The sequence below is a fragment of the Podarcis pityusensis genome, assembly GCF_964106645.2.
Source record: "Podarcis pityusensis genome assembly, chromosome: 3".
In the NCBI taxonomy this organism is placed as follows: domain Eukaryota; kingdom Metazoa; phylum Chordata; class Lepidosauria; order Squamata; family Lacertidae; genus Podarcis; species Podarcis pityusensis.
In genome coordinates, this window is record NC_138026.1 from 117,781,736 (window position 1) to 117,804,238 (window position 22,503).

Genomic DNA, 22,503 nt, shown 5'->3' on the forward strand with positions numbered 1-22,503 from the left:
TTTTCAGTGATTACCGTATTTTTCGCTCCATAGGGCGCACCTGACCATAGGGCGCACATAGTTTTTAGAGGAGGAAAATACGGAAAAAAATATTCTGTTAGGATATTTCCGTTCCACCTTAAAAGGGAGCAGGCTTTGTGAGTCAGAGTCTGCGTATTTCCTGTTCACAGGATGTTTATGTTTTCTGTTGCTTTCGTTTTCTCTGTGTGTCGCAGACACTAAAGCAGGCAGTCATGTTTTTCTGTGTTCTGATCAACGCTGAATAAACTTGTAAATAATGCTCTCCTGACTGCAACTTTTGGCTGTGCATTATCTGCTGATAGAGTGTGCATGAGCTCTAGAATGTGGCAAGATATTTTCTAGAAACTCATGTCGCTGCATGCCTACGGGAGGTCGATGGATCGTCCGGCAGACGGCTTGGGGGCCTTGATGGACTTTATCTCCCTGGCAGTATCCCAACAACAGGTTTCGGGCCCAGATTCACAGCACTTACAGGAGAGTAAGACTGCGACAGACTGCTGAAAGGTATGTGGAGGAAAAGCGAAAGTAAGGCTTTTCTGTTTGCCGCGGCAAAGTCTCTTTGATGTCCGGCAGGCCTAATTGGATCTGGGAGCCGCGCCAAAGGCCTCAAGATTTATGGCTGCCGAGATAAGACGTTTTTGAAGGCATAAAGGCTCACGGCTCAAGTAGAAACCTGGAATGGAGTTTTTCCAAGCTTCTGAGGCTGCTGAGTGCCCAAAGTTAAATCGGCACAACTATCAGACCTGGGCAAAATGGTGTGAGAGCTTGCTGCGTCAGTTTGGAGTGTGGCATACTGTGTGTGAGGCCCCTCCAGTTCCTCTGACAGATAGATGGAAGGCCGAAAATTCGAAGGCGATAGACGTAATCGTCTTGTCCGTCTCTCTGGAGGAAATAAAGACGCTTGCTGGCAATGTGACTGCACGTAAGATGTGGCATGCTTTGAAGATAGCCCATTTGCCAGTCATCCCAGCCCAGAGTTTGACTGCATCGGAGGTCCTGGCTGTTTCCCAGAATGCGAGTGAATGCAGGGATGCCGAGGGCACCGGTTGCAAGCTGCAGGGGGAGCTGACTGTCACGTCATCCCAGGCAGCATTCCAGCCTCCAGGGGGAGCCAAGGAGTCGGCAGCTGAGAACTCTGTTTCTCGTGGGAGCCAAGGTCATCGCCTTTGCAGAGGCCGGAAGGGCAAAGGTAAACAGAGGCAGACGCCTGCAGATGGCCAGAAGCAGAGGGAGGGTGAAGAGCCCACGCCAGAGGAAAACAAGGCATTGTTTGCTGGCACAACTTCACCAAAGGCTAAAGGCAAGTCTGATGGCCAGGAGCAGGGGGGCAAGCTGCAAAAGCCCACGCCAGTGGAAAACAAGGTTTTGTTTGCTGGCACAGCCTCACCAAAGGCTAAAGGCAAGTCTGATGGCCAGGAGCAGGGGGGCAAGCTGCAAAAGCCCACGCCGGTGGAAAACAAGGTTTTGCTTGCTGCAAAGACTGCTCCAAAGGCCAAGGCCAGGTTTGTTGTTGATTCAGGCTGTACCTGCCATGTCTCAAAAGACCGCCACCTATTTATCTCCTTCAAACCTCAAGAAGGTGAGATCTACCTGGCTGATGGAAAGACATTGCGAATTGCAGGAGAAGGGACTGTGAAACTGGCAAGTCTGCACACGACCATCAAAGATGTATTGTATGTTCCAGGCGCTGCAGACAATTTGCTCAGTGTCCCACAGCTGACTGGGCGTGGTTTTGAGATTTCCTTCAAGAGGAGCGTCTGTGTCATCAGAAAAGGCAAAGAGGACATTTTGCATGCAAAGTTTATGGATGGCTTGTTCTGTATAACTTATGACGACAATGGTGCTGTTGTGTCTAATGCTGATTCTTGTTGTGTTGCACAAACTAACAAAGTTCTTCATGCAGGATGCATTCACGATGCACATCGAAGGTTTTGCCACCTCTCTTGGAAGGCACTGGCCAAGATGCCAGAGATGGTTGAGGGTTTGAACATCAAACCCTGTAAGTTTCACATGAAATGTGTATCTTGTGCAGAGAACAAGGTGAAGGTTGCTCCAAAAGGCAAGGAGTCTAGCAGGCAGGCTTCCAAACCCTACCAGCTAGTGCACGCAGACCTGGTTGGTCCACTTGCGCCCTCTTTGGGTGGAGCAAGGTACTTCATGGTTCTAATTGATTCTTTTTCCAGGTACATTCATGTGTTTATGCTCGAGCAGAAATCTCAAGCGTTTCCTAAGTTCAAGGCATTCTGTGCTTGGTTGGAGAATGTTCACAGTAAACGTATTGGCTGTCTGTTTACTGATCGAGGCGGGGAGTTCACTTCTCAGCAGTTTGAAGCTTTCCTGACTGAGAAGGGAATCCAGCATGACTTGTCAACGCCTAGATCGCCATGGATGAATGGGCTTGCGGAGCGAGCAAATCAAACGTTGCTGCAAGGGATGAAAACATTGTTGCATGATGCCAATCTCCCTGATAAGTATTGGGGGGAGGCTCTGTCGAATTTTGCTTACACTTATAATCGCAGATTGTCATCACCTATTGGTTGTACCCCCTATGAGAAGATGTTTGGTAAGAAACCCAACATCAAACACATGAGAATCTTTGGTTCTGACATGTGGGTACACACCCCACAGAGCAACAAGCTTGGGAAGCGTGGGGCACATGGTTTGTTCATGGGGTACGAAAAAGGTGCATACAGGGTATGGATGACTAACTCTAAGTCCATTAAGTTCACAAAGAGTGTTGAGTACAATCCTAAGTGGGGGGAAAATGTGGGAATTTTCCAGAGTTACCCAGAGGAGGATGAAGGTGATGTGAAAGAAGCAGCTAAAGCTGAGGAAGCTGCTGAGGATGATGATGATGATGATGATGATCAGAGTTCGGATTCCAGTTCAGTGGGCGGCGCTGCTGCTGATGTCGGTGACAGTGATGACACAGCAGACTACAAGAGCGCAAAGGCCTCAGTCAGACCATCTGATGCGTCTGACAATGAACTGGAAGAACCACTGTTCACCATTGGTCACTTTTCTCCTAAGAAAGAGGAGATGAGTCCAGAAGACTTGCGTCTAATACGCAGATCTGAAAGAGCCACCAAGGGCAGACCTCCAAAGAGATTTGCTGATGAGTTTGCTAAGACAGCAACTGCTGTTCTTAGTAACTCAGAGAAGGTGTGGGAACCTTCAAGCTTCAAAGAGGTTCAGGAGTTAACCTCTAAAGATGCTGAGCCTTGGCTTAATGCCATGAAGGCTGAAGTTGATTCCTTGAACAGGAACCAAACTTGGGAACTGGTACCGGTTGTCCCAGGAATGAGACTGGTTGGCAGCAAATGGGTCTTCAAGGCCAAGACAGACCAGAATGGCAAGGTAGTTAGACACAAAGCCAGATTGGTTGCCAGAGGTTTTTCACAGGTACCAGGACAGGATTACCACGAGACCTACTCACCCACCGTCAAATATGAGAGCATTCGGCTGATGCTCAAGATAGCTGCAGAGGAGAAACTGCATGTTTCCCAACATGACATTAATACAGCTTTTTTGTACGGGATTCTGGGGGAGGAGCTGTTTATGCTTCCACCTGATGGGATGCAGATACAGAAGGGAATGGTCTGTAAACTGCGGAAATCCTTATATGGTCTCAAGCAGAGTGCCAGGTGTTGGAACACGAAACTCACTGAGACGTTGCTTTCTCTAGGTTTTCACCAGGGCAAGGCTGATCCATGTGTGTTTGTCAAGGAGGAGGGGCATAACAAACTGTATTGTTTATGTTTTGTTGATGATCTTCTGATGTTTTGGAAGAATCAGGCTTTGTACCAAAGCACCCTAGCTCAACTGAAGGAGCACTTTGACATGAAGGATCTTGGTGAGGTATCCAACTATCTTTCTCTGCAGGTGGAGAGGGACCAAGCAGGTAATTTTCTGGTACACCAAACACAGAAAATTGCTGATGTATTAACCAGGTTGAATTTGGTTGATGCAAACCCAGCAGACACACCGATGGTGACAGGTTACCAGGTAGACAGTACTGCTGAAGCGTTTTCTGACACTACGCTGTACAGGTGCATTCTAGGCAAGTTGAATTTCATTGCTAGATGCTCAAGACCTGACATAGCTGTAAGCACTAACCTGCTTAGCAGACATGCTAACAATCCTACTGTTCAGGATTGGAAAGCTCTGAAGCGCATAGCCCGCTATTTGAAAGGGACTATGCAGTACAGGCTGAGGTTCACCAGTCAGAAGACTGGAGGTCTTGAAATCTTTGCAGATGCAAGTTTTGGAAGTGACACCATGGATGGTACGAGCACTTCTGGAGTATGCTACATGTACAACCACTGCCTGTTTGACTGGTTGTGCAAAAAGCAGACGACAGTGAGCCTAAGTTCCTATGAAGCAGAACTCAATGCTCTGTCATTTTCACTCATGGATTGTGAATGGTTGATGCAACTGTTTAAGGACATCGGAGTTTCTGTGAAATGTCCTGTACAAGTGTATCAAGACAATAGATCGTGTTTGGCTTTGCTGAACTCGGAGAGTTGCAAGCAAAGGACCAAGTACTTGCAGATTAAGCTACATCGTGCAAGAGAGGGTATTCAGAAAGGACTCATTCAGGTGTCCTACATGCCAGGAAATGAAATTCCTGCTGATCTGTTGTCTAAGGTTGTTAACAGAGAACAACTTAAGGTTTACGTACAAAGGTTGCAATTGGGTTGAACCACAGGTACTACAGGTTACACGGAAAGGGGGAGGATGTTAGGATATTTCCGTTCCACCTTAAAAGGGAGCAGGCTTTGTGAGTCAGAGTCTGCGTATTTCCTGTTCACAGGATGTTTATGTTTTCTGTTGCTTTCGTTTTCTCTGTGTGTCGCAGACACTAAAGCAGGCAGTCATGTTTTTCTGTGTTCTGATCAACGCTGAATAAACTTGTAAATAATGCTCTCCTGACTGCAACTTTTGGCTGTGCATTATCTGCTGATAGAGTGTGCATGAGCTCTAGAATGTGGCAAGATATTTTCTAGAAACTCATGTCGCTGCGTGCCTACGGGAGGTCGATGGATCGTCCGGCAGACGGCTTGGGGGCCTTGGTGGACTTTATCTCCCTGGCAGTATCCCAACAGTTTTTAGAGGAGGAAAATACGGAAAAAATATTCTGAATCAAATGTTGCACTAAACTATTTAAAGCAGCAAAGCGGGTGGCTCCTGTCCGCTTTGCTGCTTTAAACTGAGCCTCAGAGGAGGGTAGGAAGGGGAATCATGGCTTATCTAAGTCCAGTTAATAATGCTGAGCCTGACTTATGGCCATCGAGATTAGCCTGGCCGTCTCAGTGGAAATCTGGGGAGGCTGGGGTGGACTTTCAGTGGTCCAAGTGTGGTTGTGTCTTCCTGCCCGGCATCTATTTCCTGCCCTCTTTCCCTCCTGCACCTCCGCACCCTGCTTCGAGGGAAGGAAGCGGAGCCATGGATCCTCTGCTCGCAACTGCAGTGGATTCCCTCCACTTTGAAGCAGGAAAGTGGGAGAGGAGCTGCTTACATGAGTGTAAGCTGCTCCCCTCCCGCTTTGCTGCTTCAAAGGGAGCCCAGGAGGAGGGAATCTGCTGCAGCCGCAAGCAGTGGAGGATCCATGGTCCCCTTCCTTCCCTCCTCCGTAGTTGCTTCGAAGGAGGAAAGTGGGAGAGGAGCTGCTTACACGAGTGTAAGCTGCTCCCCTCCCACATTGCCGCTTCAAAGCAATCACGGAGGAGGGAATCCGCTGCAGCCTCTAGCAGTGGAGGATCCATGGTCCCCTTCCTTGCCTCCTCCGTAGTTGCTTCGAAGGAGGAAAGTGGGAGAGGAGCTGCTTACACGAGTGTAAGCTGCTCCCCTCCCGCTTTGCTGCTTCAAAGGGAGCCCAGGAGGAGGGAATCTGCTGCAGCCTCTAGCAGTGGAGGATCCATGGTCCCCTTCCTTCCCTCCTCCGTAGTTGCTTTGAAGCAGGAAAGTGGGAGAGGAGCTGCTTACACGAGTGTAAGCTGCTCCCCTCCCACATTGCCGCTTCAAAGGGAGCCCGGGAGGAGGGAATCTGCTGCAGCTTCCCCCACGTCCCGCAGAAGCCGTGCGCTCTTTAAAGGGGCTGCGCGGCTTCTCCTGGCTTTTCTGGGAGGTGGGGGGATTCCCCCACCTCGTAGAAAAGCCTGCAGGAGCCGCACAGCCTTTAAAGAGGGCGCCGCTCTTGGGGGCTTTTCCCCCAGGAGGGAGAAGGGACTGATGCGGCCAGTCAGTCCCTTCTCCCTCCTGGAGAAAAGCCCGCAAGAGCGCATGAAGCTTGTGTGCGGCTCTTGAGGGCTTTTCCCGCCTGCCTCCCCCCTGCATTCGCTCCATAGGACGCACACACATTTTCCCTTGCTTTTTGGGAGGGAAAAAGTGCGTCCTATGGTGCGAAAAATATGGTATATGAGCTTGTCTCTTGGAATAAAAGCAAATTAAAAATCCCCATTCCATCTGTTACTGATTTTCAGTGTCATTGCTTATGAAGCCAGGATGGTACCTTATACTCATGAGAAGGAGGTGCCAGCATACATGGTTGTGCAGAAGCGCAAAATGTGTTTAGAAAAGAAGCCTAGAAAATGAGAGGGCCCACCAAAACAGTACAATAAGGACTGAGACGCAGAAGGAAGAATGAGCAAAAATGGGAAAGAGGGAATGAGAGGGAGAGAGAAGAGATTCGATTCAGTTCACATTTAAAAGTAAACCTACCAAATTCTCACTTTCTGAAGCAAGATGCGAGGCAAAGCACATCTTCCATTCAAAATCAGTGCTGCTTCGAATCTGGTGATTTGCTTCTCCAACCATGAGATGTATCAAAAGAAAACGCATATTCATGAACATGACCTACAAAAATGCATCACATTGAGGAATATTGAGACACCCCTCAAAAAACACCCTCCAGCTCAGGAGACCCCTCCCCTCCCAAAAATAATCCCCGCCCTCAAGTGGATTTTTCTGCTTCTGCAGCCGCTTTTCATCCCAGGAAAAGAGACGGAGGAGGAAGTGTCCCAGGCGAGGAATGAAACGCACCTGCGATCCTGGGGGGGGGGGGCAGGTGTGGGGCGCATGTTGCTCAGGGGAGTGGCCCCTCCCTCTGGGACTCTTCCCAGTACAAAGCAAGAGGGACCCCTGCCATCCTTTCCCTGTGTTTCCTGCCAGAAAACCAGTTTCTACTGGGCTCCCAGAACCACATGGAGGCAGGAGACACCATTTCCCACCCCAGAGCAGGGCTGGACCAATCAGAAGCCTCTCCAGTGGACAGTTGGCCAATCCCCTTTCAGATTCCCCTGGGCCTCCTCCTCTCCTTCGCTGGTTTCCTGAGGGAGTTTTCCCCGAGTTTCCCTCATGGCTGCTCCCCCTCCCAGCTTATCCTTCATTTCTCCTTCCTTCTCTTGCTGTTCCTCTTTCCCCTCATTGTTTGGGGGCAGCTGGATTCCCCCCAGGCCCAGGCAGGCCGTTTAGGAGCCCAGAGAGGCGGCAGGGCCAGGAGAAGGCGTTTCCCGCCCTTTTCCAAAATAGGCGGGAACGCCATTTTGTTTCTTCCAGAGGCCCCAGGCGCTCCCAGAGACGCCATGGCTCCCCTGTGGGCCTCGGGGGTCCCACGCTCTCGGGGTCTCTCCTCCCAAATGAAGGAGGGCGGCACCTTTGGTCCTCCTTCCTGCCATGGCTCCCCTCAGGGGAGTTTGACCCCCGGAGCAGCATTCTTGGTCACCCCAAGAGTCAGTGCAAGCAGAAGAGCTCCACCTGCAGGCCATGGGGAAAAGGGTCTCAGGAGGCAGTGGGGGGACTCTAGGGAACTGGCTGAACTGGGGTCCTCCCAGTCCAGCCCAGACAAGAAAGAGAGGGAGCTCTCAGAAGAGGAAGCCATTGCGGAGAACCGGACTTGGCTGTTCTCTGCTGAGGATCTCCTGCCTTTCTTCCAAGGCTTCCTGGGGGTGCCATGGCCAGAGGAAGAGACAGGGCCCCCACCCTGAATCCCCTGCAGGGCCCTGGGGAGCAAGCAGAGCCTGCCTCAGTTTCCTTCCCCAAGGCTTTGGGGGAACCTTGGGTGCGGAAGGAGGGACCCCAAATGGAGCTCAGACTCCTGGCAAGTGGGGAAAGGAACATGATATGGCACTTTCCAGATGAGTCTCAATACAATACGATAATCTTTATTGTCATTGTCCCATACAGAACAACGAAATTGAAAAAATGTACATCAGACATTCAAAAACCAACAAGCCTGCTATCCCAACCTGGTCAGCCCCCTAAAAACTCTGATACCCCATAATTAAAAGATCATTTCTGGGGTGCGCACTATCCTGCACTATCTCTGTAGCTTTTTTATATAGCACCAACTGCAAATGCCTGCAGGGCCATGAGTAGTATGCATGAAAACATCAATGCTAAATTGAGCAGATACCCTGAGGCAGTGCGGATTATTGTGGGGGACTTCACTCACACAGATGTGAGGGCAGTATTCCCAAAATCCCATCAGCACATTAAGTGTGCAATAAGGGGAGAAAATACTCTTGACAAGGTGTATACGAACATCAGCCGGGAATATGAGGTCACCTCGGTGGTTCAGATCATGTGTCCCTGCTTCTGACACCAGTGTACACACCCCTCAGGAAACAAGGCCAGCTACAAACACAGATGGTTACTCTGTGGCCTGAGGGAGCCTCTCAGCAGTTGCAGGACTGTTTCCAGGAGACCGATTGGAATATGTTCGACCATCAAGATCTAGAAACTTCTACATCAACGGTCCTGGATTATATTAGATTCGGAACAGGAAATGCACCAGGGAAAGGTATGTTAAGTTGTATCCGAATAGGAAGCCCTAGAATCATAGAATCGGAGTTGGAAGAGACCACAAGGGCCATCGAGTCCAACCCCCTGCCAAGCAGGAAACACCATCAGAGCACTCCTGACATATGGTTGTCAAGCCTCTGCTTAAAGACCTCCAAAGAAAGAGACTCCACCACACTCCTTGGCAGCAAATTCCACTGTCGAACAGCTCTTACTGTCAGGAAGTTCTTCCTAATGTTTAGGTGGAATCTTCTTTCTTGTAATTTGGATCCATTGCTCCGTGTCCGCTTCTCTGGAGCAGCAGAAAACAACCTTTCTCCCTCCTCTATGTGACATCCCTGGATGACAGGAGAGGTTAGGAGATTCTTGAAGGCCAGAAACTCTGCTTTTAGAACTGGGGACTGGCTACCGTATGGTATAGAAAGAGCGAACTGGAAGAGGGGTATCAGGAAAGCAAAAGTGGGTAAGGAACCATATCATATCTTGTCTGCCAGTAGGACTTGACCCTTACCAGTTTGCGTACAAGGCAAAGAGATCTACGGAGGATGCTGTGGCAATGGCTTTACATCCTGTCCTGACTCATTTGGAGAAGAAAGGGAACTACATGAGATTGTTATTTGTAGACTTCAGTTCTGCATTTAATACTATTCTTCCGCATAGATTGGTGCCCAAACTATTAGACCTGGGACTTCCACCGTGTTTGTGCAGGTGGATATTAAATTTTCTATCAAACCGTCCCCAATGGGTAAAGATGGGTTCCCGTGTCTCTGCGGATCTCATCATGAATATGGGGATGCCACAGGAGTGCATGTTGAGACCACTTTTATATACGCTCTATACAGCTGACTGTGCCCCCCAAAACTCCAGTAATAAGATCATTAAGTTTGCATATGATACATGGCCACTGGTCCCATCACCTGGCAAATAGAAAGGGAAGAAATGGAGGCAGTGAGAGATTTGACTTTCTCGGGCTCCATGATCACTGCAGATGGTGACAGCAGCCACAAAATTAAAAGACGCCTGTTTCTTGGGAGAAAAGCAATGACAAACCTAGACAGCATCTTAAAAAGCAGAGACATCACCTTGCCAACAAAGGTCTGTATAGTTCCCAGTAGTGATGTATGGAAGTGAGAGCTGGACCATAAAGAATTGCAGTCCCATGGACGGCAAGAAGATCAAACCTCTCCATTCTGAAGGAAATCAGCCCTGAGTGCTCACTGGAAGGACAGATCCTGAAGCTGAGGCTCCAAGACTTTGGCCACCTCATGAGAAGAGGACTCCCTGGAAAAAAACCCTGATGTTGGGAAAGATGGAGGGCACAAGGAGAAGGGGATGACAGAGGAGATTGTTGGATAGTGTTCTCAAAGCTACCAGAATGAGTTTGACAAAACTGCGGGAGGCAGTGGAAGACAGGACCTGGCATGCTCTGGTCCAGGGGGTCACAAAGAGGCGAACACAACTAAACGACTAAACAACATGATACAACGGTAGTTGGTTTAATCACGGCTGGAGAGGGGGAGGCGGCCTATAGGAAGGATGTTGAGCAGTTGGGGGAGTGGTGCAGGAAAAACAACTTACTCCTTAGCTTAAAGAAAACAAAAGAGATTATTGTGGACTTTAGGAAATGTAAATTGAATATTCAGCCACTCATTACTGAGGGGAAGTGTGTGGAACGTAGCACTTGGAATCGCCTCCAAGGTCCAGGGACTGATCCACCCTGGCTTCCACCTCGGAGGTCCCTTCAGAAGGAGAAGGGGTCCCAGGTCTCCATGGGGGAAAGCGGTCCTGAGGCCTGCATTCGAGGCCAATGCTTTCGCCTTTCAGGCTCCAGCCCACCTTCTCTCTGGTGTTTTTGTGAGCTGTAGAGATGGGATCACATGCAGACATTCCAAAGTTTAATAAGGATCCTTTGAAAAAGCTGAGAAACCTTTAGTCGAAAGTTCTTCTTTTGCCAATGAACTTTGCCTCTGCGTGATTTAAGGAGAACCAGATGCATCCACTCCAAAGAAGCTTCTGCAGCTCTGCTCTCCATGCAGACATGGAGCACCTTGGGACTGAAGACACAGAAAAAGAGACGGAGGGGAATGTGTGGGTAATAAGCTGGGAGTCATTGGAAAGGAGTCGCTGGGAGAGGCAGATGGTTGTGTTGAGCAGGCGAGGGAAGAGCAGGAGGGGACAGAAAGAGCCCCAGGGAAAGACGAATTTGGGCTGAGCTGGTGTGGGAATGAGTGGCAGAGAAAAATGCACAGCCAATAAAAGAGGATGCAAAGCAACTCCTGAAATGGTGAACAAGGCAAGCTATGATCTCGTTTGAGGAAAAGGAATTAAGATGCCTTCTTCCCCATCCCCAGTGGATTAAAATGTCCAAAGATTAGGAAAAGAAGAAAGAAGAGGAACCAGGATTGGAAGAACATTATAAGAGACCATAATTTTCCATTGTGACTTGGCTGAGATTTGTTGGAACAGTTTTTAAAAGGCTTTATAGAAACTGGACCTAGAAACTGGAGAAATACTAATTTGGATTATTAGACGATCCTTATAAGAGTCATATGGCACTGTCTAAGTTGATTAAGATTTGAAAGCTGGGCTGGGGGAGAAATGAAGGGAAAGTGTCATCTTGGTGAAGAGGATAAGAAGAGTTTGGATTTAATATCCCGCTTTATCACTACTCGAAGGAGTCTCAAAGCGGCTAACATTCTCCTTTCCCTTCCTTCCCCACAACACTCTGTGAGGTGAGTGGGGCTGAGAGACTTCAGAGAAGTGTGACTAGCCCAAGGTCACCCAGCAGCTGCATGTGGAGGAGCGGAGACGCAAACCCGGTTCTCCAGATTACGAATCTATCGCTCTTAAGCACTACACCACTGTATACGAAATACAGCTGGGTTTATTCTGGATTGCAAATTATGAATAATTGTTGGTACAGATGATTTTCAGATGGAGATGGGAGTTTCCTTTTCGGTGCCTGCCCTGTGGAACACCCTCCCAGTAGATGGCAAAGGAAAAAACAACTACCAGACTTTAAGAAGACATCTGAAGGCAGCCTTGTTTAGGGAAGCTTTTAATATTTGATGGATTACTGTATTTTAATATTTTGTTGGAAGCTGCCCAGAGTGACTAGGGAAACCCAGCCAGATGGGAAGGGTATCAATAAATGATCATCATCATCTATTTTTTAGTATTTTTTTATATTTTTAATATTTTATATTAAGATTCCTTTATTTTGAATTTAGGACACACATACGAAGAGGACAGTTGGAGGTCCGAGGGACCTGCAAGGAATGCAGGGAAGGAAGGATCTCTCTGGGTGGGATACGGGGAGAAGAGGGGGTCACGCAGGGGAGAAGCGGGGGAGCCTGCCTTTCTATGTGTTGACGAATGATATGATATATATGATACAAATGTCATAAACAGTATTTTTAGTTTATATCCCCCCCCCTCTCTTTTCTATACAATTGTATTTTGTAAGGGTTGTTTAATATTTTTTCTTTTATTTCTCTTTTTTGGTTTCCCCCCTGTATGAATTCTGCGATGGCAAGTGAGATGGGAGCTATTAGTGAATCTCTTTCCACATTCCAAGCACTGATAGGGTTTCTCCCCTGTATGAATTTTGTGATGCAAAGTGAGATGGGCCCTCTGACTGAAGTTCTTTCCACATTCCAAGCACTGATAGGGTTTCTCCCCTGTATGAATTCTGCGATGGGAAGTGAAATTCACCATCTTACTGAAGCTCTTTCCACATTCCAAGCAGTGATAGGGTTTCTCCCCTGTATGAATTCTGTGACAGGAAGTGAGATGGGATCTATTAGTGAAGCTCTTTCCACATTCCAAGCAGTGATAGGGTTTCTCCCCTGTATGAGTTTTTTGATGCAAAGTGAGCTGCGTCCACTTCCGGAAGTTCTTTCCACATTCAAAGCACTGATAGGGTTTCTCTCCTGTATGTATTCTTTGATGTGAAGTGAGACTATGACTCTGACTGAAGCTCTTTCCACACTGCAAGCACTGATAGGGTTTCTCCCCTGTATGGATTCTTTGATGGGAAGTGAGATTCACCTTCTGACTGAAGCTCTTTCCACATTCCAAGCAGTGATAGGGTTTCTCCCCTGTATGAATTCTTTGATGGAAAGTGAGATTCACCTTCTGACTGAAGCTCTTTCCACATTCCAAGCAGTGATACGGTTTCTGCCCTCTATGAACTCTTTGATGGGAAATGAGAGTGTCGTTCCGCCTGAATCTCTTCCCGCATTCGAAGCACTGATAGGGTTTCTCCCCTGTATGAGTTCTTTGATGCAAAGTGAGTTTGGCCCCCTCCCCGAAGCTCTTCCCGCATTCGAAGCACTGATAGGGTTTTTCTCCTGTATGAATTCTTTGATGGGAAGTGAGACTGTGCCTGCGAATAAAGCTCTTCCCACATTCCAGGCAATGATAGGGTTTCTCCCCTGTATGAATTCTGCGATGGGAAGTGAGATGTGCACTTTGACTAAAGCTCTTTCCACATTCCAAGCACTGATAGGGTTTCTCCCCAGTATGAATTCTGTGATGCAAAGTGAGCTTGGCCCTTTGACTGAAGTTCATTCCACATTCCAAGCACTGATAGGGTTTCTCCCCTGTATGAATTCTGCGATGGGAAGTGAGATGGGAGCTATTAGTGAACCTCTTTCCACATGCCAAGCAGTGATAGGGTTTCTCCCCTGTATGAATTCTTTGATGGGAAGTGAGATGTGCGCTTTGATTAAAGCTCTTCCCACATTCCAAGCACTGATAGGGTTTCTCCCCGGTATGAATTCTATGATGGGAAGTGAGATGTGCGCTTTGATTAAAGCTCTTCCCACATTCCCAGCACTGATAGGGTTTCTCCCTACTCTGTGCTCTTTCATGTGAAGTAAGGCTATCCGTCTGAACGAAGCTCTTTCTTTGACGGGAGGTGGACTGGGAGCTCTGATGGATGTTCTCTCCACACTCTGAATATTTATATGACTTCTCCACTATGTGGATTCTGTTGTGCTCCCCCTTGTTCTTCCCTTCCAGTTCATCACCATCTGCAATGAAGAGAGAAGTGAATTAGAGCCTCAAGAAGAAATGGAGCTCCAGATCATTGAACAAAGTTAATGAATGCTTGTGATAGAGGAAGAAATAAAAATAGTTAGATGTGGGGCCTTTCTATAGTTTTCACTGCCTTTGTTGGCTGGTATTTACTGACATATTGCTTGGCTTTTATCTGGAATGGATCTTGCTCAATCCTGGAATCCACTCCATCTCCAAGGTCAGTCATCTCTTTGGTCAATCAAATGCAAACAGAAGCAAAAACAACAAGCCTGACAGAATTTACATCAACTTCCCTAAAAACTCTGAAGCCGGCATTTAAGAAGGCCTGGGTGGTTCAGAGAATCCTGGTCACTGTTTTAAAAGGCATGACTAGACGAAGAACATTCACAGAGGAAACAGTTGATATCCCTCCATTCTGGGTTCACGGTGGGAGATGTTAGAATCCCAGATGCTGTTGGTCTCCAGCCAAAGAGTTGAAGTTCATCACATACTGGTATGTATGGAACGTCCACACCTTGTCTGTGAAACAAACAGCAACATCTTCACCTGAACACTCCCCGTCAGCTGTTGCCTCAATCTGGTTGGTCTAAATTTAAATTTATACGTAAATCGCTTTCTTCTCTTTGAACCCCCCTCCCATGTCCATGAGGAGACCAACTCTGTATTGTTTCATTAGCAACAGAAGAGGAAAAGTGACTATAACTCAGTTCAAACCAATTCATGAACCCAGAACTAATACACCGACCACTAATGATAAACCGTATGTTAAAGATAATCCTGCAAAATTATTCTGCTATTTTTGATATGCAAATGGCATGCGAAGACTTAGTCTACATATTTGTATCATTTATTAGTCCTATGTTCCTTGTTTTTAAAAGCAATAAAAAGTTATTCCAAAAGGAAAAAGACAACACACAGAGGCCCCATCTGCATTCAAACTGCAAAGCGGGATCAGTGAGTTGTCTGAAATTGGCAGGGCATTCAGATCACAGAACTGGTTTTAGACCTTTTGAGCTGCGGTGGCCGGGGAGCTGTGACCTATTCCTAGCTCAAATTGCCTGCAGATGACAAAGGAGCAGGCAGGCAGGTGGGGGAGCCCAAAAAGGTGCTCCCCTTCTCCATCTCCATCCGCCTGCCTGCCTTCCCCCACCCCCTAGCTGAGCAAGCCCCTATACCTCTCTGGCTCCATCCATCCAGGTCCCCATCTCCACTCTCCTGGAACTCACCAGATCTCTCGGAGGTCCCTGGGAGGGAACGCTCAGTGGTTGAGAGGAGGGATGCAGGAGACAACCTGACCAGGTCAACCGTCCATCTTCCCCCTTCCATCCTCACTAGCTTTGAAGGATCTGTGTCTTTCATCCTTCCTGAGGAGTCAAGGAGCCAAAAGAAGCTGCAGGGTCCTGGGAGAGAGGAAGAAGCAAAGGCAGCCTCGGAGGCCCTGCAGGGATTTTCTGGCTGGAGGGGAAGCCTCCCAATATGTTGGGGCCCCCACCCACAGCAAAATCCCTGCTTTATCTCATTTCTGGCCAGAGAGCTTTCCCTCTTCACCCTCCATCCATCCATGTCCCCATCTCCACTCTCCTGGAACTCACCAGATTTCACGGAGGTCCCTGGGAGGGAACACTCAGAAGTTGTGGGGAGCGATGCAGGAGACAACCTGACCAGGTCAACCATCCATATCTTCCTGTGACATTAACATATAATAATAATAGTAATAAATTTTTATTTATACCCCCCTCCCCAGCCAAGACCGGGCTCAGGGAGGCTAACAACCAATAATAAAAAGTTGATTAAAAGACAATTTAAAAGATTCAGATACAACATTAAAACATTAGGATGCAGTCTCTTCATAGGAGGAGAAAGGAAAGAGAAAGAGGGGGAGGGAATCAAACTGATTCTAAGCCAAAGGCCAGGTGGATCAACTCTGTCTTATAGGCCCTGCGGAAAGGAATCAGATCCCGCAGGGCCCTGGTCTCATGAGGCAGAGCGTGCCACCAGGTCGGAGCCAGTGTTGAAAAGGCCCTGGCTCTGGTTGAAGCTAATCTAACTTCCTTAGGGCCCGGGACCACTAGGGTGTTGCTATTTATGGACCTTGAGGCTCTCCGTGGGGCATACCGGGAGAGGCGGTCCCATAGGTACGAGGGTCCTAAGTTTTGAAGGGCTTTAAAGGTCAAAAGCAGCACCTTAAATCTGACCCTGTACTCCACCGGGAGCCAGTGCAGCTTGAAAAGCACAGGGTGAATATGCTCCCATGGCACAGACCCAGTGAGGAGCCTCACTGCAGCATTCTGCACCCGCTGGAGTTTCTGGGACAGCTTCAAAGGCAGACCCGCGTAGAGCGAATTACAGTAGTCAAGCCTGGAGGTGACCATCGCATGGATCACTGTGGCCAGGTCGGGGCAGGAAAGGTAAGGGACCAACTGCTTGATGCGGCGAAGGTGGAAAAATGTCGCCTTGGCTGTTGCTGTAACTTGCGCCTCCATGGAAAGGGAGGCGTCAAGGATTATACCCAAGTAGATTCAGAGCTGATGAAGTGGCTGGGCCAAAGCTGAAAGGTAAGCTGGATGTGGTCAAAAATGAGATGGCAAGAATAAATATTGACATCCTGGGCATCAGTGAACTAAATTGGACAAGGATGGGCAAAATCAGTTCAGATGACCATCATAACTACTACTGTGGGCAAGAATCCCGTAAAAGAAATGGAGTGGCCCTCATAGTCAAGAAAAGAGTGGCAAAAGCTGTACTGGGATACAATCTCAAAAATGATAGAATGATCTTGATATGAATCCAAGGCAGACCTACAAGAAGTTGAATACAGATTTCAAAAGAATAGCAAGGAGAGACAAGAAGGGCTTCTTAAACGAGCAATGAAAAGAAATAGAGGAAAACAATAGAATGGGAAAAAACAGAGATCTGTTCAATAAAAGTGGAAAGATCGTACAAAGAGTACCATAATAAAGGACAAAAGTGGAAAGGACCTAACAGAAGCCGAAGACATCAAGAAGAGGTGGCAAGAATACACAGAGGAATTATACCAGAAAGAAATGGATGTCTCGTACACTCCAGGTAGTGTGGTTGCTGACCTTGAGCCAGACATCCTGGAGAATTAAGTCAAATGGGCCTTAGAAAGCACTGCAAATAACAAGGCCAGTGGAAGTGATGGTATTCCAGCTGAACTATTTAAACTTTTAAAAGATGATGCTGTTAAGGTGCTACACTCAATATGCCAGCAAGTTTGGAAAACTCAGCAGTGGCCAGAGGACTGGAGAAAATCAGTCTACATCCCAATCCCAAAGAAGTGCAGTGCCAAAGAATGCTCCAACTACCGCACAATTGTGCTCATTTCACACACTAGCAATGTTATGCTTAAAATTCTACAAGGCAGGCTTGAGCAGTATGTGGACTGAAAACTCCCAGAAGTGCAAGCCGGATTTTGAAGGGGCAGAGGAACCAGAGACCAAATTGCAAACATGCGCTGGATTATGGAGAAAGCTAGAGAGTTCTAGAAAAACATCTACTTCTGCTTCATTGACTTTGCAAAAGCATTTGATTGTGTCGACCACAGCAAACTATGGCAAGTTCTTAAAGAGATGGGAGTGCCTGATCATCTCATCTGTCCGCTGAGAAATCTCTATGTGGGACAAGAAGCTACAGTTAGAACTGGATATGGAAGTATTGATTAGTTTAAAATTGGGAAAGGAGTACGACAAGGCTGTATATTGTCTCCCTGTTTATTTAACTTGTATGCAGAATTCATCATGCGAAAGGCTGGGCTGGATGAATCCCAAGCCGGAATTAAGATTGCCGGAAGAAATATCACAACCTTGATGGCAGAAAGTGAGGAGGAATTAAAGAACCTTTTAATGAGGGTGAAAGATGGTGAAAATATGGTCTGAAGCTCAACATCAAAAAAACGAAGATCATGGCCACTGGGCCCATCACCTCCTGGCAAATAGAAGGGGAAGAAATGGAGGCAGTGAGACAATGTACTTTCTTGGGCTCCCTGATCACTGCAGATGGTGACAGCAGTCACGAAATTAGAAGACGCCTGCTCCTTGGGAGAAAAGCAATGACAAACCTAGACAGCATCTTAAAAAGCAGAGACATCACCTTGCCAACAAAGGTCCGTATAGTTAAAGCTATGGTTTTCCCAGTAGTGATGCATGGAAGTGAGAGCTGGACCATAAAGAAGGCTGATCGCCGAAGAATTGATGCTTTTGAATTCTGGTGCTGGAGGAGACTCTTGAGAGTCCCATGGACTCCAAGAAGATCAAACCTATCCATTCTGAAGGAAATCAGCCCTGAGTGCTCACTGGAAGGACAGATCCTGAAGCTGAGGCTCCAAGACTTTGGCCACCTCAGGAGAAGAGAAGACTCCCTGGAAAAGACCCTGATGTTGGGGAAAGATTGAGGGCACAAGGAGAAGGGGACGACAGAGGACTAGATGGTGGGACAGTGCTCTCGAAGCTACCAGCATGAATCTGACCAAACTGAGGGGGGAAATAAACACCACCTAACAGGGTGGGTCCAGTATCACCAAATAAATGAGGTCTTCAAAGCTGACAAGAAAAAGGGTTTTGCAATTTCAGTATTGGATAAAGAATTATTACAAAACAAAACAAAACAAAAGTAGTTTCTAAAATGTATGGAACCTTATTGGAGTGGGAGGATGTGAATGAACAGGTAAAGGCGGTAATGATCAAATGGGATATGGATTTAGGTAAACCTATTCAATTAACATCATGGGGAAAATTATGGAAGGAGAGTTGGAAATTTACGGCTTGTGAGGCAATAATAGAAAATTTGATAAAGATGTTTTATAGATGGTATTTAACACCAACCAAGATATGTAAAATGTATAAAAGAAAATCAAAATTATGTTGGAGGTGTAACCAAGTAGAGAGGACACTTCTGCATATGTGGTGGCTATGTGATAAAATCAAGGGCTTCTGGGATACGGTGTATGAAAACTAAAGAAAACATTTGAACAAAATTTTGCCCCCAAAACAGAAGCCTTTTTATTGGGAATATTGGATGCAGATATACCAAAAGAACATAAGGAAGTATTTCTTTACGCCACAATGGCAGTGAGAACATTAACTGCCAATTAATTGCCAAAAATTGGAAAAAAAGAAATAATTCCAACAACAAAAAGCTCTTTTTGGAGGAGGGTTCCTGGCACTTGGGGAGAGACCATAACTTTTGTAACAACTCCAGGTCAACGCTATCTTTCCCCTTAATTCTTCATGAAGTTTCCTAAAACCAGTTATGCCATATGCCTTATACCATTTTCTAAAATTCTATGATTATCCCTGCTGTGTTTTATTTAATGGAAATTGAGACTGGTTTCCTAGGTGAAGCTTTTTCCACATTCTAAACAGTCCCCTGCAGGAAATATTTCATGGAAAACTAGATCCACCAACTGAATGAAGCTCTTTCTACATTCCAAGCACTGATATGGTTTCTGACCTGTATGAAGCTTTTTCCAAACACCCCCCTGTATGAAGTATCTCATGGGAATTGTGGGTGGAGCTGCGAAGGAAGCTTTCCACATTTCAAGCACTAATTTCTTCCCCCCCGATAGTTCTTTCTTGTGAAGTGAGGCTCTCCTTCTGAATGAAGAGCTTTCCTTGATGGGAAGTGTACTGGGAGCTCTGACTAAAGTTCTCTCCACACTCTGAATATTTATATGGGTTCTCCATTGTGTGGATTATCTTGTTGTCTCCTTTCTTCTTCCTTTCCAATTCACCACCTACAATCTGCTGTTATATGGCAGTATTATCATTAATAAGAATAATAATAATCCTAGCCTGAGGAAGAAATTGAGCCTGAAATGACTGAACAATGCAAATAAATACTTGTGACAGAGGAAGAAGGGAAGGGAGTTACTGCCTTTTTTGGCTGGTATTAGCTAACTTATTTATGGGACCCAGAGATTCAAAAAGCCTGGCTCTTTCCAGGGATGGATTTAATTTGGCTCAGTCATGGAATCCGCTCCAGCTCCAAGCTCAGTCATTTCTTTGCTCAACCAAAAACAGAGAGATGCAGAAAGGGAAAGAGAAAATTGACAGGATGTACCTCCACGTCCCTAAGATCTCTGAAGCCTACATTGAAGAGGGCCTGGGCAGCTCAGACCAGCCTCATCATGGTTTGAAAAGGCAGGACTGGTGGAAAAATATTCCCAGACAGAACAGGAGATACATCTCCTATTGAGAGTTTTCCATTCCAGGAGAGTTGTGGGTGTGTTAACATCTCAGATGCTGTAGGTGGCGCTATTGGGCTCCCTCAAAATAGAGGAGGTTTGTCCTTCAGAGATCTGTATGGAATTTCAAAACTGATCTTATGATCCAGCAGGGAGCCTTACCAGAGAGGCCACGATTCTCCTCCTTGACTTCCTTCTGCAGAGCTCTCTGGTAAGGATCCAGCAAAGCCCAGTCCTCCTCTGTGAAAGGAACAGCTACGTCTTCAAAGCACACTGGACCCTAAGAGAAAAAGGGAGCATAAAGATGATCGTCTACACATTGTTCTTTTCTGTAACAATTTTCTTGTGTATTTAAATGATGGGTATTAATCTTTGTGTAAGTGGGGCAATTCCATAAAATAATAATTTTATTATCTATATGGCAATTATTTTTAAGTAAATCTTTGCAAGCATTCCCATTTTCCAGATGGAAAGACCTCCTCTCTCTTCATCTGGTGGGGTGGACCCTCCCAATGCCCTCAAGCCAACTTCAAGGGGCACCAGGAGGGGGAGGGGAGGGAATGTTGGTTGGTTGGCATCCATCTGTCTTAGGAGACCATGGAAGAGTGTGTCTTTGGGAGTGAGATCTGGGGGAGAGACATGTGTTGTTGCATCTGGGACAGAGGAAGCGGTCCGGTTGTGCTGCTGCAGATGCAGAAGGGCTTTTCTGCTCCCTGTGCTCCCCCCATGTGCAAATGTTCCTGTCTGGCTGCAGCCTCTGTTCACAAATGTGACTTTTCCCTCCATCTGAAGGGGGTTTATTTTCTTGACCCAAAGTCCCCTCCCCCAAAAGGAAGACAGTATCTGGATCCCAAGGAAGAACAGGGCAGCAGACCTCCTGCGAAGTGGCCCCTCCCTGGTTTGGCAGAGGACAAGGGAGGACCCTCTGCTCCATGACTTGGGGGTCTCTCCCCACCATGCATGATCTGAACAGGGACGCCCATGCCCCCTTCCTGCACCCCTGGGACCCCCTTCTCCCCATTGCATCCTCAGGGGGAAGAGAGAGGAGACTCACCGGATTCCAGGAGGAGCACCAAGGAAGCTTTTGCAAAGGAGAGGGAAGAAAGCGGGGAGGGAGGGGCTTCTGCTCTGGAGGACCTTGCCCCCTCCCCCTTCACTTCCCGTCCTCTCTAGGAATCCAGCTCTGCTCCATTTAACCCTTACAAAGCCTAGCGCGCCGCTCCCTCTCCCTGCCTTCAGTTTTCCTGCTTCTGCGCCTGCGCTCTAGGGGCTGCCCCCCTTCCCTCCCTTTTTCTCCCTCTGGGTCAAGGACTCTGCCCCAAGGAGCCCACATCCAAGCAGACTAACTGCAAGGGAGACGGGGGGGGGGTCCATGGGGGGTTACCTTGGCTCTCCCCCAACATAGAGGCTCCTGGATCCCAAGGAAAGGCTGGGAGGGAGAAGAGGCGAAGGGCTGCCTAGTGGCGGGAGGTGCCTTGGGCTCAGAAATGGCTCCCTCAAGACACCCCTCCAAAAAACACCCTCCAGCTCAGCGGGGGGGGAGAGATGGAGGGGGGGCTTCCCAGCCGGGAGACCCCTCCCCTCCCGAAAATAATCCCCGCCCTCAAGTGGATTTTTCTGCTTCTGCAGCCGCTTTTCATTCCAGGAAAAGAGACGGAGGAGGAAGTGTCCCAGGCGAGGAATGAAACGCACCTGCGATCCTGGGGGGGCAGGTGTGGAAGCCCAGGAGGGGGGGGGCGCGGGTTGCTCAGGGGGGCAAATCAATAATAATGATTGGGGGGGAAAAGGGGAAGACCAGGATGGTGGAGAGAGGGTACCAGACTCCAGTTCAAAGCAAGAGGGACCCCTGCCATCCTTTCCCTGCGTGTCCTGCCAGAAAACCAGTTTCTACGGGGCTCCCAGAACCACATGGAGGCAGGAGACCCCATTTCCCACCCCAGAGCAGGGCTGGACCAATCAGAAGCCTCTCCAGTGGACAGCTGGCCAATCCCCTTTCAGATTCCCCTGGACCTCCTCCTCTCCTTCGCCCGGTTTCCTGAGGGAGTTTTCCCCCTGAGTTTCCCTCATGGCTGCTCCCCCTCCCAGCTTATCCTTCATTTCTCCTTCCTTCTCTTCCTGTTCCTCTTTCCCCTCATTGTTTGGGGGCAGCTGGATTCCCCCCAGGCCCAAGCAGGCCGTTTAGGAGCCCAGGGAGGCGGCAGGGCCAGGAGAAAGCATTTCCCGCCCTTTTCCAAAATAGGCGGGAACGCCATTTTGTTTCTTCCAGAGGCCCCAGCCGCTCCGAGAGCCGCTCCCATGGCTCCCCTGTGGGCCTCGGGGATCCCACGCTCTCGGGGTCTCTCCTCCCGAATGAAGGAGGGCGGCACCTTTGGTCCTCAGCCGCCTTCCTGCCATGATGGCTTGGCCTCCGCAGGGCAGCCTCTCTCCTCGCCATGTTG

General features: G+C 47.9%; 1 protein-coding gene and 1 long non-coding RNA gene across 5 annotated transcripts in view; both read right to left on the bottom strand.

The window, feature by feature from the left end:
* Positions 1–22,503, bottom strand: part of LOC308474704 — a 43,387-nt gene extending 20,884 nt beyond the window's left edge. Inside the window, exons 1-3 of one of the 2 annotated variants that reach the window (XR_013984872.1) lie at positions 22,432–22,503; positions 7,063–7,675; positions 6,742–6,876 (exon numbers count right to left, since the gene is read on the bottom strand). This is a non-coding gene — a long non-coding RNA (uncharacterized lncRNA). Of the gene's footprint in view, positions 1–6,741; positions 7,676–22,431 lie in introns of both variants that reach the window. The other variant, XR_013984873.1, reaches the window with a different exon arrangement.
* LOC308474543 (uncharacterized protein) lies at positions 8,162–21,747 on the bottom strand. 3 transcript variants are annotated; one of them, XM_081000988.1, is made up of 5 exons: positions 21,450–21,747; positions 20,228–20,345; positions 15,456–15,547; positions 15,090–15,263; positions 8,162–13,856 (listed from the first exon to the last, which is right to left on the bottom strand). In XM_081000988.1, exons 3-5 carry the CDS (start codon positions 15,535–15,537, stop codon positions 12,265–12,267), a joined length of 1,848 nt encoding a protein of 615 aa, XP_080857114.1. In that variant the 5' UTR covers positions 15,538–15,547; positions 20,228–20,345; positions 21,450–21,747; the 3' UTR covers positions 8,162–12,264. The 3 variants fall into 3 exon arrangements, with proteins under 3 accessions (XP_080857114.1, XP_080857113.1, XP_080857112.1); XM_081000987.1 differs by having other exon boundaries at positions 21,120–21,747; XM_081000986.1 differs by lacking the exon at positions 21,450–21,747 and having other exon boundaries at positions 15,090–15,547; positions 20,228–20,236.